Source organism: Oratosquilla oratoria, chromosome 23 (assembly GCF_046742065.1).
Source record: "Oratosquilla oratoria isolate Oo_2021 chromosome 23, ASM4674206v1, whole genome shotgun sequence".
NCBI lineage: Eukaryota > Metazoa > Arthropoda > Malacostraca > Stomatopoda > Squillidae > Oratosquilla > Oratosquilla oratoria.
The window spans coordinates 19,535,804-19,563,550 of NC_134799.1; the positions used below are offsets into that span (position 1 = coordinate 19,535,804).

General features: G+C 37.1%; 1 protein-coding gene across 3 annotated transcripts in view; it reads left to right on the forward strand.

Annotated features, from left to right (window-relative positions):
* Positions 1-27,747, forward strand: part of LOC143038004 (Na(+)/citrate cotransporter-like) — a 105,143-nt gene that overhangs the window by 37,619 nt on the left and 39,777 nt on the right. For all 3 annotated transcript variants that reach the window (XM_076206820.1, XM_076206823.1, XM_076206821.1), the window contains exons 2-3: positions 9,177-9,401; positions 22,592-22,841. In XM_076206820.1, the coding sequence (XP_076062935.1) occupies positions 9,309-9,401; positions 22,592-22,841 (343 nt within the window). In that variant the 5' untranslated portion in view covers positions 9,177-9,308. The remainder of the gene's footprint in view (positions 1-9,176; positions 9,402-22,591; positions 22,842-27,747) is intronic.

Genomic DNA, 27,747 nt, shown 5'->3' on the forward strand with positions numbered 1-27,747 from the left:
TGATCAAATAACAATTGCACCCTAAGAATAGCATAAAGATATATGACCTATTTACTTACTAACAACAAATAATTCTTACACCTTTTCGCTGTGTTCGATGATTTTGATGTTTAATGACCGTCAGGCGATTTTATTCAGATGGGGAGACCCCTTTCGCAGAGAAAAAGTTTAGATCTTTCACTTAAACCCTTCGACCAGGTTTATTGTTTTTGTAATTATCAGAGCTTCCTCCAGGAGAATTTATTCATCTGTGTCGCAAGGTTTATTCTGGTCACGTTTATGCCATGCACTTCTTCGACAGACTGCACTGGTGTCTGCAGCTAAAACTGGGGCATCGGTTGCAGCGATAAACAAATTATTGTACGTCTTTTTGTTTACATTGCTGTATTATACCACCTTTATTACATGATGAGAAATCAACAGTAACGAAGAAATAAGGGCATATACATAAACCATTCCTTTACTTCCGATTGTTCGACTTATAAATTTTCAAAGTTACGATAGATTTTGGCAGGTAAGAAAATACCATAAAATAATGTTGTGTGTTAATTATTTTTCTAGATATGTGTTCATAAGAAAGATTAGGTTCACTTATGATGATTGCTGTATTACGAGCTATATATATTATCGGCGAGTCCGCCACCCATATCTGTGCCGTTGTCACCCCGGTCAGCGCAACTCCCAATATTCGACTTAAGATTTTTCAATTCACGATGGGTTTCTCGGAACTGAACACCATTGTAAGTCGAAGAGTACTTGTATACAACACACACTACATATGAAAAAAATCCTGTGGAATGACAGCAAGTGCACATAGCAAAGAATTGTTGCATGATAAAAGTAATAAAGTAGTAAGAAATACAACCTTGGTTATGGAACGGGCACTCAATATTCCTCTAGAATATAATGAATTAATTCAAGAAAAATAGCAATGAAAGCCTAAAACTGTTACGTCAAATAAATTTCAAAAACATGTTTGAGGTAGAGGAAATACCAACATCGTTTACCTCGCTCCATTTTGTATCCCTTTACCTCCTCGCTATCAGAGGGTTACCATGTAACTGAATATAATTGTCTAGCGTTAGTCAGGTTAGTATGAAGTATTTTGCCAAAAGAGACCACAGATGGATATCATAAAAAGATAGATTTTCATCTATCAAGGCTAACACTTCCATAACCAGCATCTGACCATAGTATAATGAGGTTCCCTTCGATATTATCTTCTGGGTAAAGACAGGATATTTTATTTGATTACGGTGTGGTTGGTGGGGCTCTTGCCTGAAGTGGGGTCCCGATCGATCAAAAATCCCATCAATCGACAATCCTCCCCGCAACTGCAAAATTCGTTTGTTCTTTGCGGAAACTTATAAATCGGGTAATTACTTCACTACAAGGGGGTTACTGTCACGAAGATAGATATCATCTGGCAGTACCCAAAGGAAACAAAATGCCACCTTAATGGAAAGAGTCGATTGAGAGAGAGGACTGTAACTCCCTTCACTACCGAAGAGATGTCCCGGACACGGTGTAAAAAGAAAAAAAAGAAGAAGAAAAAAAAAAAAAAAAAAAAAAAAAGGGGGGGGGTTCTAGTGGGGTCCCCCCCAAGGCTCGGTTTTTGGTCCCTTATTGTTCATTATGTATATAAACGACTTGGACAATGATATTAATAGTGCTGTTAGTAAGAAGTTTGCGGACGGCACTAAAATAGGACGCCTAATTAGGTCAGGAGACGACGCCGAGATTCTGCAGGATGACCTTAAGACATTGTACATGGTCGGTGAAAGGGCAAATGAGCTTCAATCTCCCAAAGTGCAACGTTTTAAACGTAGGGCTACACAACCATGGAAACAGATGTAGCTTAGATAACATGTGTTTAGAGAAAACTGATTGCGAGAAAGACTTGGGAGTTCTAGTGAGTCCTGACCTTAAATCTAGGCAACAGTGCATTAGCGCCAGGGATAAAGCTAGCAGAGCATTATGTTTCATTGTTAGGACGGTTACGAATACAAGTGCAGAGGTAATTATCAAACTCTATCTAGCGTTAGTTAGACCCATCTTTGATTACGCGGTACATTTTTGGTCTCCGTCCTATAGAATGGACACCAATTCTCTAGAATCAGTACAGAGTAGAATGACCAAAATGATACATGGACTCAGAAATTTACTTCATGAGGAGAGGCTTAGGCACCTTAACTTACACTCTCTGGAAAGATGCAGAGTGCGGGGTGATCTAATGGAGGTGCTCAAGTGGATCAAAGACTTTAACAATGGTGACGCAAACAAGGTCATCATATTAAGACAACAGAGCAGGGCTCGCATTAATTGATTTATATTGGACAAATATAGATTTAAAAAGGAAATAGGCAAGAACTGGTTTACTAATAGGGTGGTCAACGAATGGAAGAAACTATCGGTTGTTTTAAGAAACGGTTAGACAACTTTATGGATGGGGATGACAGGTGGTAATGGACATGGAACTACCTAGTGTAGGCCTTATGGTCTCTTGTAGTCTCCTTCATTCTTATGTTCTTAAAGATATACCGGCAGTGAAACAAGAAATTAGATAAACAAACAAATAAATAAGTAAATGAGAAAACATTCAAACAAACAAGCATATAAACGAATAAACACATAAATAAACAAGTAATGAAGCAAATAAACGAATGAACACATAAACAAACAAACAGACAACTAAACAAGTGAACAAACATACAGACATACAAACAAATAAACAGGTAAGCAAACAAGTAATTAAACAAATAATCAAATAGATCAATAAAAAAAAGAAAAAGTGTAAATAAATAAATAAACAAACAAATAAAAAATTGATAAAGAAACAAATCAATAAATAAGTATGCAAACAATCAAATAAATGTATAGAAAAATGAATAAATATTCATAATACATAAATGTACATAAATATACATAGAATGTATACAGAAATATATAAAGAAAAGTGGGACACAAATTGCAACCAGTGCTGGTCAGATCTAAATCCTTAAGGGGGTTTTACACAATCAAACGTGTTGGCCAACTCGCTCATCAAACCTCCAACACAACATGTTTGAAGAGTTGTTATACGTTCATACCAAACAGACAGACAACCTCAGTCGGTGGGAAAAGGAGAAGGGGGCAACATGTCCCTTACTCAAGACGAGGTGATGGCAATTGGGGTAGTGATTGCCTTCAACAAAAAGAAAAGGAAGCGTTCAAAATGGACAAAGGACTGGTTACTGAAAATGGACCACATTTCTCATAGCAACTTAATGAAGGAGCTGAAATTACACCCAGATGATTGGCGCAATTATATGCGCATGGACGAATCAACATATTTAGAACTTCTGAATTTGGTCGCTCATTAACCTGTAAAGACACCGTCATGAGAAGAGCAACATTGCGTTTTTTAGCAACGGACAGGTCTCTGCAAGACTTGAGATTTTCAGCTCTCATCTCAACTAGCACCTTATCTAGGATTATACCAAAAACTTGCCATGCCTTCTAAAAGAACTACGAAGACAGTTGATTTTTTTCATCACATCATCCCGCGTGAACTGAGCGTCAAGTTCTTTTAGCTTTCCATGCAATTCATCTATACCTTTACTTCTTAAATTCCTATTAGAGTATTCTTTCGATTTCACCTTCCACAATGCTATATGCTTCCCGTATATGTCAATGAAATCCACCATAATTTCCCTTTCCTTGTCCTTAACGGCACATGTGTCATTCATTTTGGAAATAATCGGCAAGTCTGTCGCTGAAAGAGCTGCTATAGATGTTACCTCCGCGAGATTTGAGTATGTATGACGGAGACTGATGCGTGTTCAGACGTTCAAGCATAGACATGAACGAGCAAGCTCCGCCCACAGAAGTCAGGCCAGATCAGACATCCATCCAACACGTTGGTCCAACATGTTTACCCCTTTCACATGTTCAAACATACTCTCAAACATCGTGTTGTCAAACGTGTTAGCCAGCATGTTTGACCGTGTAAAACCCCCTTTAACCTGCTTCTGGTTGTGAGAGTTCATAACATCATGGACCACGAGCTAACACACCAACACGAGTTATTTCCATCAGTAGAATAAGATCGTTTGGCGCTGGTCAAAAGCAACAGCTATTTGCACTACCACTATTGCCAAGGGTCTTAGTCTCTTGAATTGAAAGTCGAGTAAAATAGTCAAGGGTCTGCCAGAGCAAAATGTGCAAAGAGCTTCATCGTAGCGAGGTGGTTATATAACTGAGATAAACATTCACTTCAGCTAATTAGGTCTTAGGGCATAATAGATAAATAAAATATCGAGAGCATCTTCCTAATAAAGGGCTCTGGAATAACCTCAGTCCTATCAGCAGAAAGCCCTTCTCTCAGTTCTGTACGACTCCCCCCTCCCCCAAATCCCAACGCAACAAAAGCAAATAATACAATATGCTTTGTCGTAGCAAAACTGATAGGAAACGGGACTTTGGTCGACAGCAAGACGTAAATCAGAGGAACTGAAATGAACCTTAGTTCCTTCAATATTACGACATGGCTATAGGCAGCCCTGGCGGTTTTGTTCAGATGCTGGTCGACCACCGGAACTGCGCATGTCACCAAAATGCTAAAGCGCTTGGGGACCGAATTGTTATGAATGAAGGGAATTATCTCTTAAAAATGTTGTGCAAGAAATTTTCGTTTTAGAAATTGTCCAAAGCAGACGACATCACCTCCCCACACACATACCTCACAGAAACATTCGGGGGAGAATATTAAAAACTTCTTCCATCCACTTCAGCAGTTTGCCCGGTATTCTTCCTGCAGTTTCTAATTTCTTTAGAAATTTCTTATATGGCACCTTATCAAAAGTTTTTTTCAGGTCTAGAAATGCACAATCACCCCATCCAATTCTTTCTTGTATTATATCTATTAGCCTTGAATAGAAACACATTAAATTTGTGACGCATGATCGTTCTTGTTTAAATCCAAATTGCCTTGGATTCAGTACGTTGTTTTTTTTTCCAAATGCCTTACCCATCTAATTTTGATAATTCTTTCACAAATTTTAGCTATCGTACTTGTAAGAGAGACCGGTCTATTGTTAGTAGGGTCTTCATTGTTTCCCCTTTTATATATTGGTACTATATTTGCTCTTTTCCAATCTTCTGGAACTTTTCCTTCTTTCAATGAACTGCTTATTAAACTATGTATTTTGTCTCTTAGTTCATTCCTGCATTCTCTCAAAATCCAGTTTTCCATTTCATCTGGTCCATGCGATTTTCTGACATCGAGATTACTCAGGCGATTTATTATTTCATTCCTTGTTACTTCTATCTCCTCCCACTCGATATCTCTAAGTTGTATGTTCTCCCTCGTAAACACCGATTTAAAATGCTTGTTCATAATTTCTGCCATTTCTATTTCCTCTGTGTATTCAACTCCTCATTGTCGTAGTTTCTCTAATTCTTGTTTGTTTTTCAGTTTGTTGTTTACAAATCTGTAAAATAGTTTTGGTTGATCTTTACATTTTTCAATGACATCTTTTTCGTATTTTCTCTTTTTCTTCTCTGCATAACTGAATAATTATAGAATAAGTGTGCAGAGTGAAGACGACTCGCGAACGTATCAGTCAAAATATACTCTAAAACTTGAATATGAGGGATTTCCCTTCAGCTGAGTGAAGTTTTCTTTCGATAGGAAAAGCCGACAGATGCCAATACGTCCAGGTGGATTAAGTGATATGTTAGTGATTATTGACTGTCGCTGTTACAAATTATACAGCTTTTTTTTTACAGAGTTTATGAATGTAAACCAAAGAACATTAACTATGTATTATACTGGCCAATTTCTAAAAAGATTGTTGCCTGCTGAAGTGAAAATTGAACTGTTGGGACCTGATTGGACTAAGACCAAGGTGGGGGGCTTACTAGAAGATACAGTTCAGTTTGATCATGCGTATGGCGATGACATTGAGAAGTTGGGGAGATCCACATATCTTGGTAGTGTATATAACAATAGTGGGTCATGTCAGAATTTCGAAAGATTGGCATGGTCCATAATGTTATGAACTCTCACAACCAGAGCATATGGTGTTGTGGTCCTTATGCAAAAGGTCTAAGATATGATTCTTCGATTCGCTTGTGTTCCCTGTCTTGCTGTACGGTTTAATGCTAAATTGAAGGGACGTATCGACGTCTTTGACACGAAGTGCCTTCGGACAATCATGGAGTATCGCTGGTACGACTATGTACCAAACCAGCGACTGCTCTGTGAGGATCAGTCAAAGGCAGTTACCAGCATAATTCATGAACGTTAATCCCGGCCTTATGGGCATCATGTGGCATGCTTGCTTCTCTGATGTTGATCCTACTGAAAGGGTTGTCTATTCAAGACAACCCTTGCTGGAGAGGACGAAGAGAACACTCACAGACTTCATAGCTTAAGAGAGTGGACAGACCTGGCCGGAAGCTGTTTGGAATGCAAAAGGTGATTGCATGGGGGCTTGTCTGGACAAACCGTGGGGAACGGCCTTGGCTTGTGAATAAAGCTATGCTGCCCTTGGCGTATGCTCCCCATTGATGAAAATATACACCGGAAACAGTGTACTGTGAAAAAATTCCAAAGCTTTACCTTCTTATCGTCTTGTTAACAAATGAGCACAAGTGAGATAGAAATTAATTAGTGGTCGTAGGGTTGAACCTATAGATGCAAAAAACGTTGTTGTTTTTTTGATCGCGTTTTTTTATAAAAAAAAAAACTTGTTTTTTATTATTTTTTTAATCTCGTCCAAATTTGTTCAGATATTAAATATTCAGTATATAAGAAAAGGTGCAAGTATGTTATTCATCCCTCCACATATGTGCATCTATGTTATTCAAAGAGGCATTAGACAGAGTATAAAAATAAACAAGTAATTGACCATGAAAAGTCACTGTCAGATGCTGCAAGCCTGCAACAAGTGTAGATACTGTATATGGGCCAATATGGCTATTGGCTGGCTACCTTACAAAATTTACCTTTTATCTTAGCATACTCTTCAAAGATTAAACATTCCAATTTCCCATTATGACCCTGGACGTTACCTAAACACAGATCCGCCACTTGGACAGTGGAAAAGGGGTTAACATAGTAATGGGGGGAAACTGTTGTACTCCCCGTCACCCATCAAGGCTCAGAGCTTACTTTCTACCTGACTTTTCTATCAGAACACTTGTTTTTCAAAGGCCACATACAATAAGAATTCTTAAACTAAATAGATTGTTGAAAGTAAGATATTGTTCCTGCATTTGCACACAGAAGATATTTAGCACTGTTAGCATTACGTACTGTGATGAGTAGGGATTCAAGCCACGGGAATATTGTATCTTATCACCGATATAATCTGTGCTTCTCTCCTTGGGGAGAATCCTACGATGGAGTAATAGGGTCATTGTGGTGCTAAAGGAGGGTAGTGGAAAGTAGTAATAGTAGGGTAGTAAAGGGTAGTTGTGGTTTAAGGAGGGTAGGAGAAAGGAGGAAGAGAACACAGTACTTTACACGGTTGATACGGGAGAACTGTTGTGTGTCAGTTGTAGAATATTGACAGTAGGATTATTGTCACTGAATCCTAATCATACTATATATCGACTGAAGTTTGTATTCATAGCACACGCGGAGTTACGAATGTCTTTCTATATACCAAAAGGCTTCTTCCTCCTTATATGGGAGGTAGCCAACCAAGGCATGCACCCACCCCTCATCCATCCCACACTCGTCCATCACTCATCAATTTTCCTTTTATCCTTTTATCCTTTTCCTTCATACATATGTGCACTGATGGCGTAATTGCAAGCGTGTTGGTCTCACATTCGCTTAGTTGCGGGTTCAAATCCCGCGCTCCTTTCCGATATCCAGTAGTGACTATTACCTGCCCCAACAGTCCAAATTAATAGGACAGAGGTGACGGCTTTGGATGCAGCTACACGACGCCTGGCGTAAACTCCTCACCTTCGCCTATCTTAGCTCCTTTTGAATGAAAGACCATCCATGATCTCCGTCCACTCCCTGGGTCAGAATCAGTGCAGCAAGACACAGCACAGTAGGGACTGACATCCTAAGCTTCATTTACATGGCGACCCTACCTCCTCGTCCTCTCATACGAAAATAAAGAAGAGAAATCCCTTCAGGAAGCGTCAATTTATCGTCCACTCACACCTATTTTGCCCTGCTTATCAGACAATCCTTTTTTTACACAAAGTTTCCGTCGCCCCATCCATCCATTTCATTGTCGGTCTTCCCCTGAAGTTCACTTTGTCCAGCCTTCCATGTTTTTTTAACTAATCTTTCTTCATTCCTTCTTTCTATATGGCCAAATCAACCTAGTATTTTTTCATCAACCCTATCTGCCAGATCTCTTTCCACCTTCGCTCTCCTCCTCAATCACTTAATTTCAAATACTTTTTACCTCCATTAGATTTAAAGTTTTTACCTCATCAATTCCAGACACTTATTTTCCGTGGTACTTTTCATTTCCCCCAAGACATCTACTTGCTTCCCTAACTCTTCAGTTTACCTCCAGCCTCACTTCTCAATTTCCTGCTATATGTGACCCTAAATACTCAAAATACTGACATCCTTTAGCTTCTCTCTTTTAAGCCTTACCTCCAATTTACTGGCATCTTCACTTCTTGTACACCTCATAATTTTACTTTAATCACATTTACTTGCAACATCCTCTTATCACATAACTTCCCAAACTCCGTCACTATCTACCTTAGACCCTTCTCTGACTCAGCATCAAAAGCATTGTCATCGGCAGGCAACAATTGGCTCACCTTCCATTTCCCTCCACCATCACTAATCATCTCCCGTACCACCCCCATATATGTGCACATAGAACAACCATGGTGTGTGTGAGAGAGAGGGGGAGAGATAGTGAGTGAGAAAAAGCGCGCTTTGGAGATTGTGAAGGATGGCAGTATGTGTGAGTGAAAATAGAATAAGGGTTTTAGAGAAAAAGGGAGTTGAACGGGTCAAACGCTTCGACTCTTTATCTCCATTCTATACATGTGGGTACTGTACCTGGCAGAGTCAATGCTGACAAACTGCCCTGTTCACCTCCATAGCACTCCATCGTTGATGAAGGGATTAGTTTCTACAGTACAAAAGAATTTTCGTGAGATAAACTTGTTTTCAAATTGGCTTAAGTTATTATTCTTTTCAGAGACAACATTGGCCAAGAGGAGGGAACTGGCGAGTTGTTGTACCACTACAGTATCCTCTGCCCACCACTTGAAAGAGACATTCAACCTTCCTCCTCAGTTGTAGCCCCTCCTAGAGGGCACCGCCATCCACCATGCAGTTATCACATATAAAACCCTACTGGAGGTCCATTGCGATGATTGTGGCCACATTAATATTTGCGCCCATCGCTGGAACGGGGACTGCGGTGAGTACGTTAACAATTCGCCAGTGATGATTTCGTTGGAAGGAGCAGCAGGAGATGACTACGCGTGGTGTACCAGTTGTCCGAAAGTTCAAGTCGCTGCCTTTTCTCAAAACAAATCGGGTACAGCCTTCTGGACTGGTATTCTCTTTCCCAAAATAGGATAGAAATCCACTCGGTGGTAGCCGCCGGTGCCCAGATGCTGCCAGAAGACGCCGAGGGGATAAAGTGGAAAATAGGGGTCATCTTGTAGAAATACTCTATTTATGTATTTACAACAGTTAAAAATTCTTCATTATAGGACCGATCAAATATGCCTTGCATTAGTTTAAGCATTACTAATTGGGGAGCCATTTGGTAGGCTTTCTCCCTTTCCATACCAGAGGGCACTTTCCTCAGACGAATTAAAATATCTGACTTCAAACAGTAAAATCGGTGATGCATTTACTACTAAAAACATATTTTGAAGCCGTTTCAATATTTCCTCATGCTGAGGACCTCTGGACTAGATGAAATCGTATGGCAACAGACAGAAAAGTGTAATAAATTGTGTTATCGACATGCTGGATGCTCACGTTGCCCATGTTTGGGAATATTGCACTTTTTGGGGACAACTTCGCTGCACATACTAATTTCAGGCAAATCAGACATTCTGTGATTATCTTGTTATCTATTGGTAAAACTGTGAATACCAACCAGAAATAGCCATGATACAATTGTTCAAATTACTCAACCAAGTGAGCTCTTCACCCATCCATATCTGACACTTGCTACTCATCACCAAATCAGGCAGTGGCCATCTGGGTCGCAGACTTTGAGTAGAGTTGCATTAGGGTTCGATAAATAGTTTTGACATCAGTTGCATGGAAACAGCCATCGACATCTTCAACGATTCCCTCGGTATGCCTCTTCTTATCCCTCCTTAAGAGAGATCTAGTCCTCCATTCCGCAGCTAATCTGGCAGCTCGGCTCATTTTCTCCAATTCTCACTCGATACCACTACTACCCCCCGAAACTGGGCGTTCTCCAGTGCAGTCCTTGGCATCTTTCAGAATTTCACGTTTGGGAGTATTCCACTGGCTATGTGTTGAGCTCAGGTCTCTGTGGAAATTAAGTAAAGTTAGCAGTCTACTTAGATTCTTCGGGAGTTCGATCAACTTCCAAGTTCGAGACTTTTAGAAGCTCCATTAGCTCAGTCGGTAGAGCTCTGGCCTTACAAAGAAAGGCCCCGGTTCGAATCCCGGGGCAGCTGTCGGAAATTATTAGGGTTGACAAACGCCGTTACTGGCAATTCTTTTCAGGTAATTACAATGACGAAAGCCCATCAGAGATTCGTATTAGCTCGGGTCTCTGCGAAAATTAAGTTAGGACGACAGTTAGCAGTCTACTTAGATTCTTCGGGAATTATATCAACATCCAAAGTAAAGACTTTTTGAAACTCCATTGGCTCAGTTGGTAGAGCTCTGGCTTATCATCAAGTAAGGCCCCGGTTCGAGTCCCAGGGCAGCTGTCGCAGATTATTTTGTTTGACATACGCCGTTGCTGGCGATTCTCTTCATATATATATACATATATATATATATATATATATATATATATATATATATATATATATATACATATGATATTGATCTTTTTCAACCACACTCGAGTCCTTGGCTTCACTACGTATCAGTTTCCGTATGTCTCCGTCGAGCTCCTTGTCAGTCTCGATCGTCATGTGGTTCAAAAAAATTAATATATATATGTGTGTGTGTGTGTGTGTGTGTGTGTGTGTGTGTGTGTGTGTGTGTGTGTGTGTGTGTGTGTGTGTGTGTGTGTGTGTGTATTTACCTAGTTGTATTTACTTAGTTGTATTTTACGGGAAGGGGAGCTATGCTCGTGCTGTCCCGTCTTCATATCTCATTTTATCTAAACTATTTTTAAATTCATGTATTGTTTTTGCACACTCTACTTTCTCATCTAACTTGTTCCAACTGTCTATTACTCTGTGAGGAAAGCTGTTCTTTTTCACATCTCTTCTATAGCTGTCTTCCTTGATTTTCTTTCCATTTTATTATATCCTCTCTGTCAATAATTTCTATGCCTTTCATGATTCTGTAAATAGCTATCAAATCTCCTCTCTCTCTTCTTTGCTCTAGTGTCTGTAGCTCAAGTTTTGCTAGTCTCTCTTCATATGATAGTTTTGAGAGTGTTGGTGCCAATTTTGTAATTGCTCTTTGTATTCTTTCAAGTTTTGTTTTTACATTTTTTTGTACTTGGTGACCACATCGTTGCTGCATATTCCAATCTTGGTCTTATCAGAGTGATTAGTATTTTCTTCACCATTTCTTCATCCAGGTATGTAAATGCCTTGTAAACACTGATTTAAAATGCTTGTTCATAATTTCCACCATTTCTATTTCCTCTGTGTATTCAACTCCTCCTTGTCTTAATTTCTCCAAGTCTTGTTTGTTTTTCATTTTGTTGTTTACAAATCTGTAAAATAGTTTTGGTTGATCTTTACATTTTTCTATGACATCTTTTTCATATTTTCTCTTTTCCTCTCTGCACGCTTGTACATATTCATTTCTATAACAAGTATATATTTTCCATTTTTCAGGTCTTTTGTCTTTCTTCCATTTGGTCCAAGCTTTATCTCTTTTGTCTTTTAACACTCTACAACTTTTGTTGTACCAGCACTTTACATATTCTTTTTCTTGTTTTTGTCTTGGGACATACTTTTCCACTCCATTTTTTTTTTTTTTTTTTTAGATTTTTGTCAAAATATTCCATTTCTCTTCCACTGTTGTATCTTCTTTGTGTATTCTTTCCCAGTTTTCATTTTGAAAGAATTCTCTTATTTTATCAAAATTTGTTTTTTCATACATCAATCATCCTTTTCTATATTGTTCATTTCTTTTCATGTATTTTTTCTCGTTTAGTTCCAGTTCAATCAATATGTGGTCACTTTTACTTATTGGTCCCTGGTATTCTATCTTTTCCACTATTTCAGATTCTGATGTGATTATTAGGTCTAGTCTCGATGGTTCTTCTTCTTTTCTATACCTAGTGTTCTCTTGAATCCATTGTGTCATTGTGTGGTCAGTAATCATCTCAAGTAGAGCATTTCCCCATGAGTTGTCTCCGCCCTTTACGGTCATCTCTTCCCAGCAGATTTCTTTGCAGTTATAGTCGCCCATCATAACTATTCTTCCTCCATCTTCCATTATCTTGTTTAATGTTATTCTTGTGTCTTCTAACATACTTTTATGTTCACTCTCTTCCCACGAGGCTGTTTTTGGGGACACGTAGTTTATTACAAACTTTCTGCTCTTCTTATCTCTGTCTTCCACTTCTATCATAATCATCTCTACTCTATTCTTTCCATATGTGACACACCTCACGTTTATATCCTTCTTAGTAAGGAACATAACTCCACTCCCTTGTTTTATCTCTCTGTTTCTAATCCAATAATTATATGCATCACGTCCTATGCTGTTGGGTGGTAGTGGACCTTTTAATTTTGTCTCTACAATTCCCATTATGTCCGTCGAGTTCATTCAGTCCTGTTATTAATCCATCTATATTTGTGTAGGACACTCTTAACTTTGTTATTTCCATTGTATTCTCTGTTTCTTTTTTGTTTCTCTCTGTTATGGTCTATTTCCTCAATTTCATATTCACTACTCTCCAGTAGAATTCTTCTTTTTCCGACTCCGTTTTGGTCTCGTTTTTTTCCTTAGCTTCTTGTCTTTTCCTTTTTTCTTCCTCTCTTTCCTCTTTATTCATTTCTCTTTTTATCCATACCTTTTTATATTGTTCACTTGCTGCTAGTTTCCCTGTTTTTGCTAAGATGTTCTCTGCTGTTGTTTGTGATCTGAATTTAATCTTAATCGGTCTGGTCTTATCTGTACTATATTTTCTAAGCCTAAACATCTCTTCGATTTGCTTCATTATTTCAGGTTCATCTTCCTGAACTAATTCTAGTAAACTGCTTACTTTTTCTTTTTCCTCATTGATTCTTGAAGTTCTATCTAGGTTATGTTTCTCTTCCATTCCTAATATAATTGTACATTTCTTTTTATCTGCTAAGTCTCTTACTATATTCTCCTTCTGTCTCATCACTTTGATAACTGAGTCTTCAGTTTGTTCTCTCATTTGCTGTTTAATTATATCAGTAAATACAACTTTACTGTTTTCCTATATTTTTCTCCACCCCTGTGCTTCCTTTGCTATGGCCTCTTTATTGTCTTTATTGTTCCTTTTTAATTCTTCATTCTCCTCTTTTACTTCTTTTAACTGTCTTTTTAATTCTTCTATTTCATTAGTTAAGTTTTTGTTCGCCTTCTCTAGTTCTTCCAATCTTTCAACCCTTTGCGCAATTTTTGACATACTACCGAACCTAATCTCCCAATGTTCAGTCATTTGTTCAAGTTTTTCCTCTAGTCTTGCCAGTTGGGGGAGGTTGGTATCCGCCCCTCCCCTCATTAAATCCATGGAAATTATTATCCTCACCTTCTATTGTGCTGCTCTTATCTATGTTTCTAATCTTTACATTTTTGTTAGTCCCTTCATCGTCACTAAATTGATCTGGCCCGCGTTTGTTTACATGGCGTCTGCCTGCCTGGACCAAGTCCTCTCCTTCCTCATTTCCTTCCATTTCCCTCAGTAATCCCTCCCCTTCTCCTTTTTCCTCACTTTCCCACTACACCACGAGCAATCCCCTTCCCTGCATATACAATAGGTACTTCCTTTGCGTTGAGATCCACGAAAATTTAACTTTTTCTTCCGGACGTAAATCCTCGCCGTCCGTCCGACGGAAGTGTGTGTGTGTGTGTATTTACCTAGTTGTATTTACCTAGTTGTATTTTACGGGAAGGGGAGCTATGCTCGTGGGGTCCCGTCTTCATATCTCATTTTATCTAAACTATTTTTAAATTCATGTATTGTTTTTGCACACACCACTTTCTCATCTAACTTGTTCCAACTGTCTATTGCTCTGTGAGGAAAGCTGTTCTTTTTCAAATCTCTTCTATAGCTGTCTTTTTTTATTTTCTTTCCGTGTCCTCTTGTATTTCTGTCATCCCATTTTATCAGATTCTCTCTATCAGTAATTTCTATGCCTTTCATGATTCTGTAAATAGCTATCAAATCTCCTCTCTCTCTTCTTTGCTCTAGTGTCTGTAGTTTAAGTTTTTGTAGTCTCTCTTCATATGATAGTTTTGAGAGTGTTGGTGCCAGTTTAGTAATTGCTCTTTGTATTCTTTCAAGTTTTTTTATACATTTTTTTGTACTTGGTGACCATATCGTTGCTGCATATTCCAATCTTGGTCTTATCAGGGTGACTAGGATTTTCCTCACCATTTCTTCATCCAGGTATGTAAATGCCACTTTGATTGTTCTTATTAAATTATAAGTTTCTCCAAAAATCTTATTTATATGTTTCTCAGGTGACATATTATTCATAACAATGACTCCCAGGTCCTTCTCATTTTCTACTCTTTTTATTCCTTCTTCTCCCAAATTATATGATCCTGTTATTCTGTTTTTGCTTTTTCCAAATTCCATTATACTACACTTTTTTGTATTGAACTCCATCTCCCACTTCCTACTCCATTCTTGTACTTTATTTAGATCTCTCTGTAGTGATTCACAATCTTCTTCAGTTTTCACTCTTTTCAGTAATTTTGCATCATCTGCAAAGAAGCTCATATAGCTTTCAATTCCTTCATCCATATCATTAATATATATAGCAAACATTATTGGGGCCAGAACTGTTCCCTGCGGGACACCGCTTATTACTTCATTCCATTTTGAGTGCTGATCTCTTATCACTACTCGCATTTTTCTTTCTTGCAAAAAGTCTTCCATCCAATTTAGCAATTTACCTTGTATTCCTCCTTCATATTCTAATTTCTTAAGCAACTTCTTATGTGGTACTTTGTCAAAAGCTTTTTTTAGGTCTAGAAATGCACAATCAGCCCATCCATCTCTTTCTTGTATTATATCTATTAGCCTTGAATAGAAACATATTAAATTGGTGACGCATGATCGTCCTTGTCTGAATCCAAATTGCCTTGGATTTAGTACGTTGTTTTTTTCCAAGTATTTTACCCATCTACTTTTGATAATTCTTTCACATATTTTTGCTATTGTACTTGTTAGAGAGACTGGTCTATAGTTGGTAGGTTCTTCTTTATTTCCTCCTTTATATATAGGTACTATATTTGCTTTTTTCCAATCTTCTGGAACTTTTCCTTCTTTTAAGGAACTGCTTATTATGCTATGTATTTTGTCTGCCAGTTCATTCCTACATTCTTTCAGAATCCAGTTTGCTATTTCATCTGGCCCATGCGATTTTCTGACATCAAAATTACCCAAGTGTGTCAATATTTCATTCTTTGTTACTTCTATTTCTTCCATAGGGGGGACTTTTTCCTTCCACTCAATCTCTTCAGGTTGTATATTTTCCCTTGTAAACACTGATTTAAAATGTTTGTTCATAATTTCTGCCATTTCCATTTCCTCAGTGTATTCAACTCCTCCTTGTCTTAATTTCTCCAAGTCTTGTTTGTTTTTCAGTTTATTGTTTACAAATCTGTAGAATAGTTTTGGTTGATCTTTACACTTTTCTATAACATCTTTTTCATATTTTCTTTTTTCCTCTCTGCACTTTTGTACATATTCATTTCTATAACCAGTATATATTTTCCATTTTTCAGGTCTTCTGTCTTTTTTCCATCCGGTCCAGGCTTTGTCTCTTTTGTCTTTTAACTCCCTACAACTTTTGTTGTACCAGCATTTTACATATTCTTTTTCTTGTTTTTGTCTTGGGACATACTTTTCCACTCCTTTTTTGTAAATTTTTGTCAAAATATTCCATTTCTCTTCCACTGATGTTTCTTCTTTGTATATTTCTTCCCAGTTTTCTTGTTGGAAGAATTCTCTTATTTTATCAAAGTTTGTTTTTTCATACATCATTCTTCCTTTTCTATATTGTTCATTTCTTTTCATATATTTTTCTTCATTAAGTTCCAGTTCAATCAATATGTGGTCACTTTTACCTATTGGTGTTTTATATTCAATCTTGTCCACTATTCTAGGTTCAGATGTAATTATTAAGTCTAGCCTCGATGGTTCTTCTTCATTTCTATACCTAGTGTTCTCTTGTATCCATTGTGTCATTGAATGGTCAGTAATCATCTCAAGTAGAGCATTTCCCCATGAGTCATCACCACTCTTTACTGTCATTTCTTCCCAGCAGATTTCTTTGCAATTAAAGTCGCCCATCATAACTATTCTTCCTCCGTCTTCCATTATTTTAGTTAATGCTATCTTTGTGTCCTCTAACATACTTTTATGTTCACTCTCCTCCCATGAGGCTGTTTTCGGAGGCACATAGTTGATCACAAATTTTCTGCTCTTCTTATCTCGGTCTTCCACTTCTATCATAATCATCTCTACTGTATTCTTTCCATATATGACACCTTTCACGTTTATATCCTTCTTTGTCAGGAACATAACTCCACCCCCTTGTTTTTTCTCTCTGTTTCTAATCCAATAATTGTATGTATCATGTCCTACACTGTTGGGTGGTAGTGGGCCTTTTAATTTTGTTTCTACAATTCCCATTATGTCCGGTTCTTTTTCTTTCAAATAATCATTCAGTTCATTCAATCCTGTTATCAATCCATCTATATTTGTGTAAGACACTCTTAGTTTTCTGCCACTTCCATTGTGTTCTCTGTTTCCCTTATGTTTTTCTTTTGTATGTCGAACTTCCTTAGTTTCATGTTCACTACTCTCCAATAGAATCTCTCTTTCTCTGACTCCGTTCTGTTCTCGTTTTTTGTCTTAGCTTCAATTCTTTTCTGCTTTTCTGCCTCTCTTTCCTCTTTATTCATTTCTCTTTTTATCCATATCTTTTTGTATTGTTCACTTGTTGCTAGTTTCCCTGTTTTGGATAAGATATTCTCTGCCGTTGTTTGTGACTTGAATTTAATCTTAATTGGTCTGGTCTTATCTGTACTAGATTTTACGAGTCTGAATTTTTCTTCGATTTGTTTCATAATTTCTGGTTCATCTTCCTGAACTAATTTTAATAATTGGCTTACTTTTTCATTTTCCTCCTTGATTCTTGCCGTTCTATCTGGGTTATGTTTCTCTTCCATTCCTAATATAATTATACATTTCTTTTTGTCAGCTAATTCTCTTACTATATTCTCCTTCTGTCTCATCACTTTAATAACTGAGTCTTCATTATGTTCTTTCAATTGCTGTTTGACTATGTCAGTGAATGAAACCTTATTCCCTTCTTGAGTTTTCTTCCAATTTTTACTTTCTTTAGCTATCGTTTCTCTGTTTTCTTTACTATTCTTCTTCAATTCCTCATTCTCCTCCTTTACATTTCCTAACTGTCTTTTTAGGTCCTCTATTTCTTCAGTTAAGTTTTTGTTCGCCTTCTCTAGTTGTTCCAATCTTTCAATTCTTTGTAAAATGGTGTTCATATGACCTAACTTACTTTCCAAGTCCTCGATCACCTTATCAACCTTCTTCTCTAGTCTTGTCAGTCGGGGGGGGGTTTGTGTCCCCCCCACACTCTTTAAATCCCTTGAAAATATTCTCGTCACTTTCTGCTATATTTCTCCTCTCTATACCTCTAATCTTTACATTCCTATTAGAAATGTTATCATCCAACTCGTCTTGGGGTCGTTTGTCTACCTTACGGCGGCCCGTCAGGGCCATTTCCTCCACATCCTCATTACCTTCCATTTCCCCAGCAATCCCTCCCCCTCTCCTCTTTCCTTACTTTCCCACAACCCCACGAGCAATTTCCCCCCCCCCACTGCAAATACAAAAAGGCACTTCTCTTTGCGTTGGTATCCACAATCTGCACTTTTCCTCAGAGCGTTCTTCAAGCCGTCCGTTCGTTGAAAGTGTGTGTGTGTGTGTGTGTGTTACAAAGGATTACAAAGGCGGAGCATGCCGACAGGAGACCTTTTAGTCAATAGCTAGGTCGGATGCGAAAAAAATAATGATAAACAAATAAATGAATAAATAAAAACTATAATAATGTAAATGATAAATAAAATACATAAATAAATGCATAGGTATAGTTAGATAATAAACAGGTAAATAGTAAATAATAATAAATTGACATAACTAATAATAAATGAGAATCTAACAAATAATAATAAACAAACGGACAAATGATAACAAAACAAATAAACAAACAGTATAAAATAAATGATAGTCATTACAGCATCTTGCTTAGGTGTTTATCTAAATGATTCTTAAAGCTTCGAACTGAACTACATTGCACTGCCTCTACAAGAAGTTTATTCCATTCATTAACTACACGGTTGGCGAAGTTGTTTCTATCCACTTCCAAATTGAATATATTTCCGGACAGTTTGAGACCATTGTTTCTTGTCGGATTCTCATTGAGTGTGAAAATTTTGTCACTTTTGATGTTGTCAATTCCCTTTAGAATCTTAAAGACCTGTATCAAGTCACCTCTGAGTCTACGCTTTTTTAAGAAAAACAGATTCATATGTTTTAGTCGATTTTCGTATGATTTATTTTTTATATTTGGAATCAGTTTTGTAGTTCGCCGTTGTACTTTTTCTAATATGTCAATGCATTTAATGAGATTCGGTGACCACACGGAAACAGCATATTCCAAATGTGGGTGAACTAACGATTTACATAGCTTGTTAATGAGAGATGGACTTTTGGAGTCAAAAGATCGCGCAATCAGTCCTAGAATCTTATTTGCTTTCTCAGAGGCTGAAATACACTGCTTGGATGATTTGATATTGTTACTGATAATTACGCCGAGATCCTTTTCACTATCCACTTTTGTTAACGAATTTCCAAATAACTTGTAATCGTACTTACTGGTATTTCTGCATATGTGCATTACCTTGCATTTACTTGTGTTAAATTTCATTAGCCACTTTTCAGACCATTGCTGTAATTTATCTAAATCTTCTTGAATACCTAGTTGGTTTAAGTGATCATTTGCCATTCCGCACAGTTTTGTATCATCAGCAAATTTGGAAACAGTAGATTTTAGTCCATTGTCTATATAATTTATATATACTATGAATAGTAGAGGCCCGAGAACGGAACCTTGAGGAACTCCACTTGTAACATTGTTCCATCTAGAAGTTTTTCCATTAAACAAAAAAAAAAAAAAAAACTCTGTTTTCAATCATTCAACCAATTACTAGTCCAACTTAGGCTACCACTTATTCCGTGTGAAGCTAATTTAGTAGTCTTTCGTGGGGGACGGTATCAAAAGCAAAGGATTACAAAGGCGGAGCATGCCGACAGGAGACCTTTTGATCCATATCTAGGTCGGATGCGAAAAAAAAATCATATTAATAATAGAATAATAAATAAAAACTATAGTAATGTAAATAACAAATAAAATACATGAATAAATGCATAGGTATAGTTAAATAATAAACAAACAGGTAAATAGTAAATAATGATAAATTGACATATAACTAATAATAAATGAAAATCAGACAGACAAATGATAACAAAACAAAAACAAATAATATAAGATAAATTATAATCATTACAGCATCTTACTTAAGTATTTATCTAAATGATTCTTAAAGCTTCGAACTGAACTACATTGCACTACCTGTGCAGGAAGTTTATTCCATTCATTAACTACACGGTTGGCAAAGTTGTTTCTACCCACTTCCAAATTGAATCTATTTCCGGACAGTTTGAGACCATTGTTTCTTGTCTGATTCTCATTCAATGTGAAAAATTTGTCACTTTTGATGTTGCCAATTCCCTTTAAAATCTTAAAGACCTGTATCAAGTCACCTCTGAGTTTACGCTTTTTTAGGGAAAACAGATTCATGTGATTTAGTCGATTTTCGTAAGATTTATTTTTGATATTTGGAATCAGTTTTGTGGCTCGCCGTTGTGCTTTTTCCAGTCTGTCAATGCCTTTAATAAGATTCGGTGACCATACGGAAACAGCATATTCCAAATGTGGATGAACTAACGATTTATATAGCTTGTTAATGAGTGATGGACTTTTGAAATCAAAAGATCGCGCAATCAGTCCCAAAATCTTATTTGCTTTCTCAGAGGCTGAAATACACTGCTTGGATGATTTGAGGTCGTTACTGATAATTACCCCGAGATCTTTTTCACTATTCACGTTTGTTAACGAATTTCCAAATAACTTGTAATCGTGCTTATTTTTACCTATGTGCATTACCTTGCATTTACTTGTGTTAAATTTCATTAGCCACTTTTCAGACCATTGCTGTAATTGATCTAAATCTTCTTGAATATCTAATTGGTTTGAGTGCTCATTTGCCACTCGGCACAGTTTTGTATCATCAGCAAATTTGGAAACAGTAGATTTTAGTCCATGGTCTATATCATTTTTGCAAAGTCTAGATATATTAAATCTGTATTATTTCTTTTGTCATAATTCGAGATAACTGTGTTGTAGAATTCAAGTAAGTTAGTCACGCAAGAAAGTTTCCGTCTGAAACCATGCTGGCTATCATTTATCAAACAATTACTTTCTAAATGATGTTCGATAGCATCTCTGATGATAGTTTCCATCATTTTTCCTACGATTGAAGTAAAACTTATAGGCCTATATGTGTATATATATATATATATATATATATATATATATATATATATATATATATATATATATATATATATGCCGCCAGCTTCACCCCAGTCACATTCGTCTGAAGAAGCATAGAGCGAAACCGGTCAGGAATAAAATCAGAAACTCTGAACTAGACCCGTGACTTCTTTTTCCACCTTCATCAACTTGTCACAATGTACCAGCATAGTCAGACCAATATAGCAGACTGGAAAAGAATTAAAAGTAAGGTTAAAACAACATCAGTATAGCGTCAAGAGTGGGCAAATTTCTAATGCATTATTTATTCACCCAAGGGATTTTAATCATTGCATAAATTGGGAAGGTGCTAAAGAAATTGTTAAAAATAAGTCATGTTTGACTAGAAATATAATAGAATCCAGTCTGATCAAAGATACATTTGTCGATCGATAACTTAAATTTAAGTCATGGTATGTATAAACTAGACAATTTTTGTGTGAAAAAAGTAGTAGCCCAAAAGTCCGCTGCCGCGAACGGGTTAGGTCGACATTAGAGCCTCACAACCTTTCCCGGTTCCCTTCCTGACCTCATACTCTGTGTATATATTCTTGTGTCATTTTTCATTTCTATGTACCCTGAGGATGTCTGAATAGACGAAAGCGCTTGGTCATCAGTTTGTCTTTTTCCGTGGTGGTTTTTCCGCATATCTAGAATCACGAGTTTATGTGATTTCTTATATATATATATATATATATATATATATATATATATATATATATATATATATATATATATATATATATATATATATATATATACGATAAGAATTACAAATCATCACTGGCAACCCCTGCTACTTTGTAGTATCCTCCGCTGAGTACTAACACCGCCACCGTGGCGCGGTGTTACTTTTCTCTGGAACCAGAGCCATGGGGACTGACACGTGCATTATAGTTATGTCGATGCCAGTAACCGCACTGAAAACACAAAAACATCAAGTGTCCCGTGGCAGACACTGTTCGACTATAAAATTTGGCATGGAACATCTTGTTAAATTCATGTATCTTGTGAAGAACATGTACTGAGAGAGAGAGAGAGAGAGATTGAGATTCAGATATGAAACCTAAGTTGTGTTTTAACCTCGGTACCATCATACCCTCATCAACCGGAGTAACATCAACGATGAGGCCCTTTAATCCTCCTAGGCTGTGGGGTTCCTCTCAGCTCAACAAGATTGGCGCTGGCTAGAACAAATTTGACTGGCGTTAGTCAAAATAGAATCCTTGGAGATGGCAATTTGGGCTCGAAAGGATTATTCGAGACAGTTTCCAGCATGGCGTGTGAGGTTCTTTTCAGCCGATGAATATTGCCTGGCGTTAGCCTTATAGGCGTTTGTTCGAACTCAATGGGCTAAATCAAATTTAAATGTTTGGTGCGAGCCATTGAAAAATCTGAATTGTTAAAAAAAAACTAATTTGGGAAAGAATAACAGCGCTTATCTCATGAATCCCACTAGACTATTTGCCTTTAGGGAACAGCCTACTTTGTTAGTGCTCTTGAATAATCAATCATTTTTTTCTGTTTACAGGAAGGACGATGTGCCTACGTGATTATCCTCATGGCGACCTTCTGGGTGACGGATGCGCTGCCCATCGCCATCACGGCTTTGATCCCTGTCTTTGCCTTCCCCGTGCTCGGCATCCTGAGCACCGGCGATGTTTGCCATGTTTACATGAAGGAGACGAATATGATGTTCCTCGGGGGTCTCATCGTTGCTCTCGCCGTCGAACACTGCAACCTCCATCGTCGGATTGCTCTCATCGTCATTCTCAACGTTGGTGAGTACAAGTGACATAGGCACCTCCTTGACGGGAGAACCACGTAGACGTGAGGTAAAATAAAGCGGTAGTGGGTGGCTCACAAGACATGATGTGTGTTTGTGTGATTCACCATGGTCTTGGATCACATGTTGGACTCATGATCGATAGCTATTTCCCTCCCAGAAGAGAACTCAGACCTCACATATGACTGATCTATGGGTAATGCACACACATCCCCAACTACCCGCCCACGAGAGTTGGAGTAACAACTAGTGACGCAGCGATACTGAATTTATTTCAACCCTGGGCGGGATTCGAACCCGGACCGCCATAGTGACAGCCGGGAACTCTAACCACTGCGCCACGAGGTGCGTATGTGTGCATGTGATTCACCATGGCCTTGGATTATGTGTTGGACTTGTGATCGACAGTTATTTCCCTCCCGGAAGAGGGCTAAGAGCTCATATTGACCGTGTATTTACCTAGTTGTATTTACCTAAGTGTATTTTACGGGAAGAGGAGCTATGCTCGTGGTGTCCCGTCTTCATATCTCATTTTATCTAAACTATTTTTAAACTCATGTATTGTTTTTGCACACACCACTTTCTCATCTAATTTGTTCCAATTGTCTAATACTCTGTGAGGAAAGCTGTTCTTTTTCAGATCTCTTCTATAGCTGTCTTTCTTGATTTTCTTTCCATGTCCTCTTGTATTTCTATCATCCCATTTTATTAGATTCTCTCTATCAATAATTTCTATGCCTTTCATGATTCTGTAAGTAGCTATCAAATCTCCTCTCTCTCTTCATTGCTCTAGTGTCTGTAGCTCAAGTTTTGCTAGTCTCTCTTCATATGATAGTTTTGAGAGTGTTGGTGCCAATTTTGTAATTGCTCTTTGTATTCTTTCAAGTTTTTTTATACATTTTTTTGTACTTGGTGACCACATCATAGCTGCATATTCCAATCTTGGTCTTATCAGAGTGATTAGAATTTTCTTCACCATTTCTTCATCCAGGTATGTAAATGACACTTTAATTGTTCTTATTAAATTATAAGTTCTCCAAAAATCTTATTTATATGTTTCTCAGGTGACATATTATTCATAACAATGACTCCCAGGTCCTTCTCATTTTCAGCTTTTTTTATTCCTTCTTCTCCCAGTTTATATGATCCTGTTATTCTGTTTTTGCTTTTCCAAATTCCATTATACTACATTTTTTTAGTGTTGAACTCCATCTCCCACTTCCTACTCCATTCCCATATTTTATTTAGATCACTCTGTAGTGACTCAAAATCTTCTTCCGTGTTCACTTTTTTTAATAGTTTTGCATCATCTGCAAAGAAGCTCGTATAACTTTCAATATCTTCATCCATATCATTAATATATATAGCAAACATTAATGGGGCCAGAACTGTTCCTTGTGGAACACCACTTATTACTTCATCCCATTTTGAGTGTTTGTCTCTTATCACTACTCTCATTTTTCTTTCTTGCAAAAAGTTTTCCATCCATTTAAGCAGTTTGCCCTGTATTCCTCCTTCGGTTTCTAATTTCTTAAGCAACTTCTTATGTGGTACTTTGTCAAAAGCTTTTTTTAGGTCTAGAAATGCACAATCAGCCCATCCATCTCTTTCTTGTATTATATCTATTAGCCTTGAATAGAAACATATTAAATTGGTGACACATGATCGTCCTTATCTAAATTCCAAATTGCCTTGGATTTAGCACGTTGTTTTTTTTTTTCTAAATATGTTACCCATTTACTTTTGACAATTCTTTCACAAATTTTTGCTATTGTACTTGTTAGAGAGACTGGTCTATAGTTGGTAGGGTCTTCTTTATTTCCCCCTTTATATATAGGTACTATATTTGCTTTTTTCCAATCTTCTGGAACTTTTCCTTCTTTCAAGGAACTGTTTATTATGCTATGTATTTTGTCTGCCAGTTCATTCCTGCATTCTTTCAAAATCCAGTTTGCTGTTTCATCTGGTCCATGCAATTTTCTGACATCAAGATTACTCAAGTGTTTCATTATTTCATTCTTTGTTACTTCTATTTCTTTCATAGGGGGGACTTTCTCTTTCCATTCGATCTCTTCAGGTTGTATGTTCTCCCTTGTAAACACTGATTTAAAATGCTTGTTCATAATTTCTGCCATTTCTATTTCCTCTGTGTATTCAACTCCTCCTTGTCTTAATTTCTCTAGATCTTGTTTGTTTTTCATTTTGTTGTTTACAAATCTGTAAAATAGTTTTGGTTGATCTTTACATTTTTCTATGACATCTTTTTCATATTTTCTCTTTTCCTCTCTGCACGCTTGTACATATTCATTTCTATAACAAGTATATATTTTCCATTTTTCAGGTCTTTTGTCTTTCTTCCATTTGGTCCAAGCTTTATCTCTTTTGTCTTTTAACACTCTACAACTTTTGTTGTACCAGCACTTTACATATTCTTTTTCTTGTTTTTGTCATGGGACATACTTTTCCACTCCTTTTTTATATATATATATTTTTTTTTTCAAAATATTCCATTTCTCTTCCACTGTTGTTTCTGCTTTGTATATTCTTTCCCAGTTTTCTTTTTGAAAGAATTCTCTTATTTTATCAATTTTTTTTTTTTCATATATCATTCTTCCTTTTCTATATTGTTCATTTCTCTTCATGTATTTCTCCTCATTTAGTTCCAGTTCAATCAATATGTGGTCACTTTTACTTATTGGTGTCTTATATTCAATCTTTTCCACAATTTTAGGTTCAGATGTGATTATTAAGTCTAGTCTCGATGGTTCTTTATTTCTATACCTATTGTTCTCTTGTATCCATTGTGTCATTGTATGGTCAATAATCATCTCAAGTAGAACATTTCCCCATGAGTTGTCTCCACCCTTTACTGTCTTCTCTTCCCAGCAGATTTCTTTGCAATTAAAGTCGCCCATTATAACTATTCTTCCTCCATCTTCTATTATCTTATTTAATGTTATTCTTGTGTCTTCTAACATACTTTTATGTTCACTCTCTTCCCACGAGGCTGTTTTTGGAGGCACATAGTTTATTACAAACTTTCTGCTCTTGTTATCTCTATCTTCCACTTCGATCATAATCATCTCTACTGCATTCTTTCCATATGTCACACTCCTCACGTTTATATCCTTCTTAGTAAGGAACATAACTCCACCCCCTTGTTTTGCCTCTCTGTTTCTAATTCAATAATTATATGCATCATGTCCTACACTGTTGGGTGGTAGTGGACCTTTTAATTTTGTCTCTACAATTCCCATTATGTCCGGTTCTTTTTCCTTCAGATAACCATTCAGTTAATTCAATTCTGTTATTAATCCATCTATATTTGTGTAAGACAATCTTAATTTTCTGCTACTTCCATTGTATTTTCTGTTTCCCCTTTGTTTTTCTCTGGTATGGCCCATCTCCTCACTTTCATATTCTCTACTCTCTTTTTCTGTCTCTGTTCTGTTCTCGTTTTTTTCTTTAGCTTCCCATCTTTTCATTTTTTCCTCCTCTCTTTCCTCTCTATTCATTTATCTTTTTATCCATACCTTTTTATATTGTTCACTTGCTGCTAGTTTCCCTGTTTTTGCTAAGATATTCTCTGCTGTCGTTTGTGACCTGAATTTAATCTTAATTGGTCTGGTCTTATCTGTACTATACCTTCCGAGTATATACATCTCTTCAGTTTGTTTCATGATTTCAGGTTCATCTTCCTGAACTAATTCTAGTAAACTGTTTACTTTTTCTTTTTCCTCTTTGATTCTTGTGGTTCTATTTAGGTTATACTTCTCTTCCATTCCTAATATAATTATACATTTCTTTTTATCTGCTAAGTCTCTTACTATATTTTCCTTCTGTCTCATCACTTTAATAACTGAGTCTTCAGTTTGTTCTTTCATCTGCTGTTTTATTATGTCAGTACATGCAACTTTACTGTTCTCTTGGATTTTTTTTCCAACCCTGTGCTTCTTTTGCTATGGCCTCTTTATTGTCTTTATTATTCCTCATTAATTCCTCATTCTCATCTTTTACTTCTTTTAATTGTCTTTTTAATTCTTCTGTTTCTTTAGTTAAGTTTTTGTTCACCTTCTCTAGTTCTTCCAATTTTTCAACTCTGCGCAATCTTTGCTATGTTACCTAACCTACGCTCCCAGTGTTTGGTCATTTTCTCAAGATTTTCCTCTAGTCTTGCTAATCAGGGGAGGTTGGTATCCTCTCCCCCCCCTCCCTCATTAAATCCCTGGAAATTATTATCTTCACCTTCCATTGTGCTGCTCTTATCTATATTTCTAATCTTTACATTTTTTGTTAATCCCTTCTCCAAAATCCTCAGTCCTCCACTTGTTTACAAGACACCTGGCCTCCTGGACCAAGTCCTCCCCTTCCTTATTTCCTTCCATTTCCCTCAGTAATCCCTCCCCTTCTCCATTTTTCTCACCTTCCCACCACACCACGAGCTTTCCCCTTCCCTTATACAATAAGGTACTTCCTTGATGTTGAGATCCACATAAATTTTGATTTTTCTTCGGAACTCCAATCTTCGCCGTCCATCCGATGAAAGTGTGTGTGTGTGCATGTATTTACCTAGTTGTATATTACGGGATGAGAGCTATGCTCGTAGTGACCCGTTTTTGTATCTCTCCGCATCCAGTTTGTTTAATCTTGTATAGTTTTGGCACTCACTGTTTCCCCGTTTAGTTTGTTCCAGACATCAATCACTCTGTGTGGGAAGCTATTCTTTTTCAAATCTCTTCTGTAACTGTCCTTCTTTAGCTTCCTCTCGTGTCCTCTTGTTTCTCTTCTGTCCCCTTTTAATAAGTCATCTCTATTAAGAACTTTCATCCCTTTCATATTTCTGTAAACAGTCAGTAAGTCACCACATTCTCTTCTCTGTTCCAGTGTTCATAGATATAATT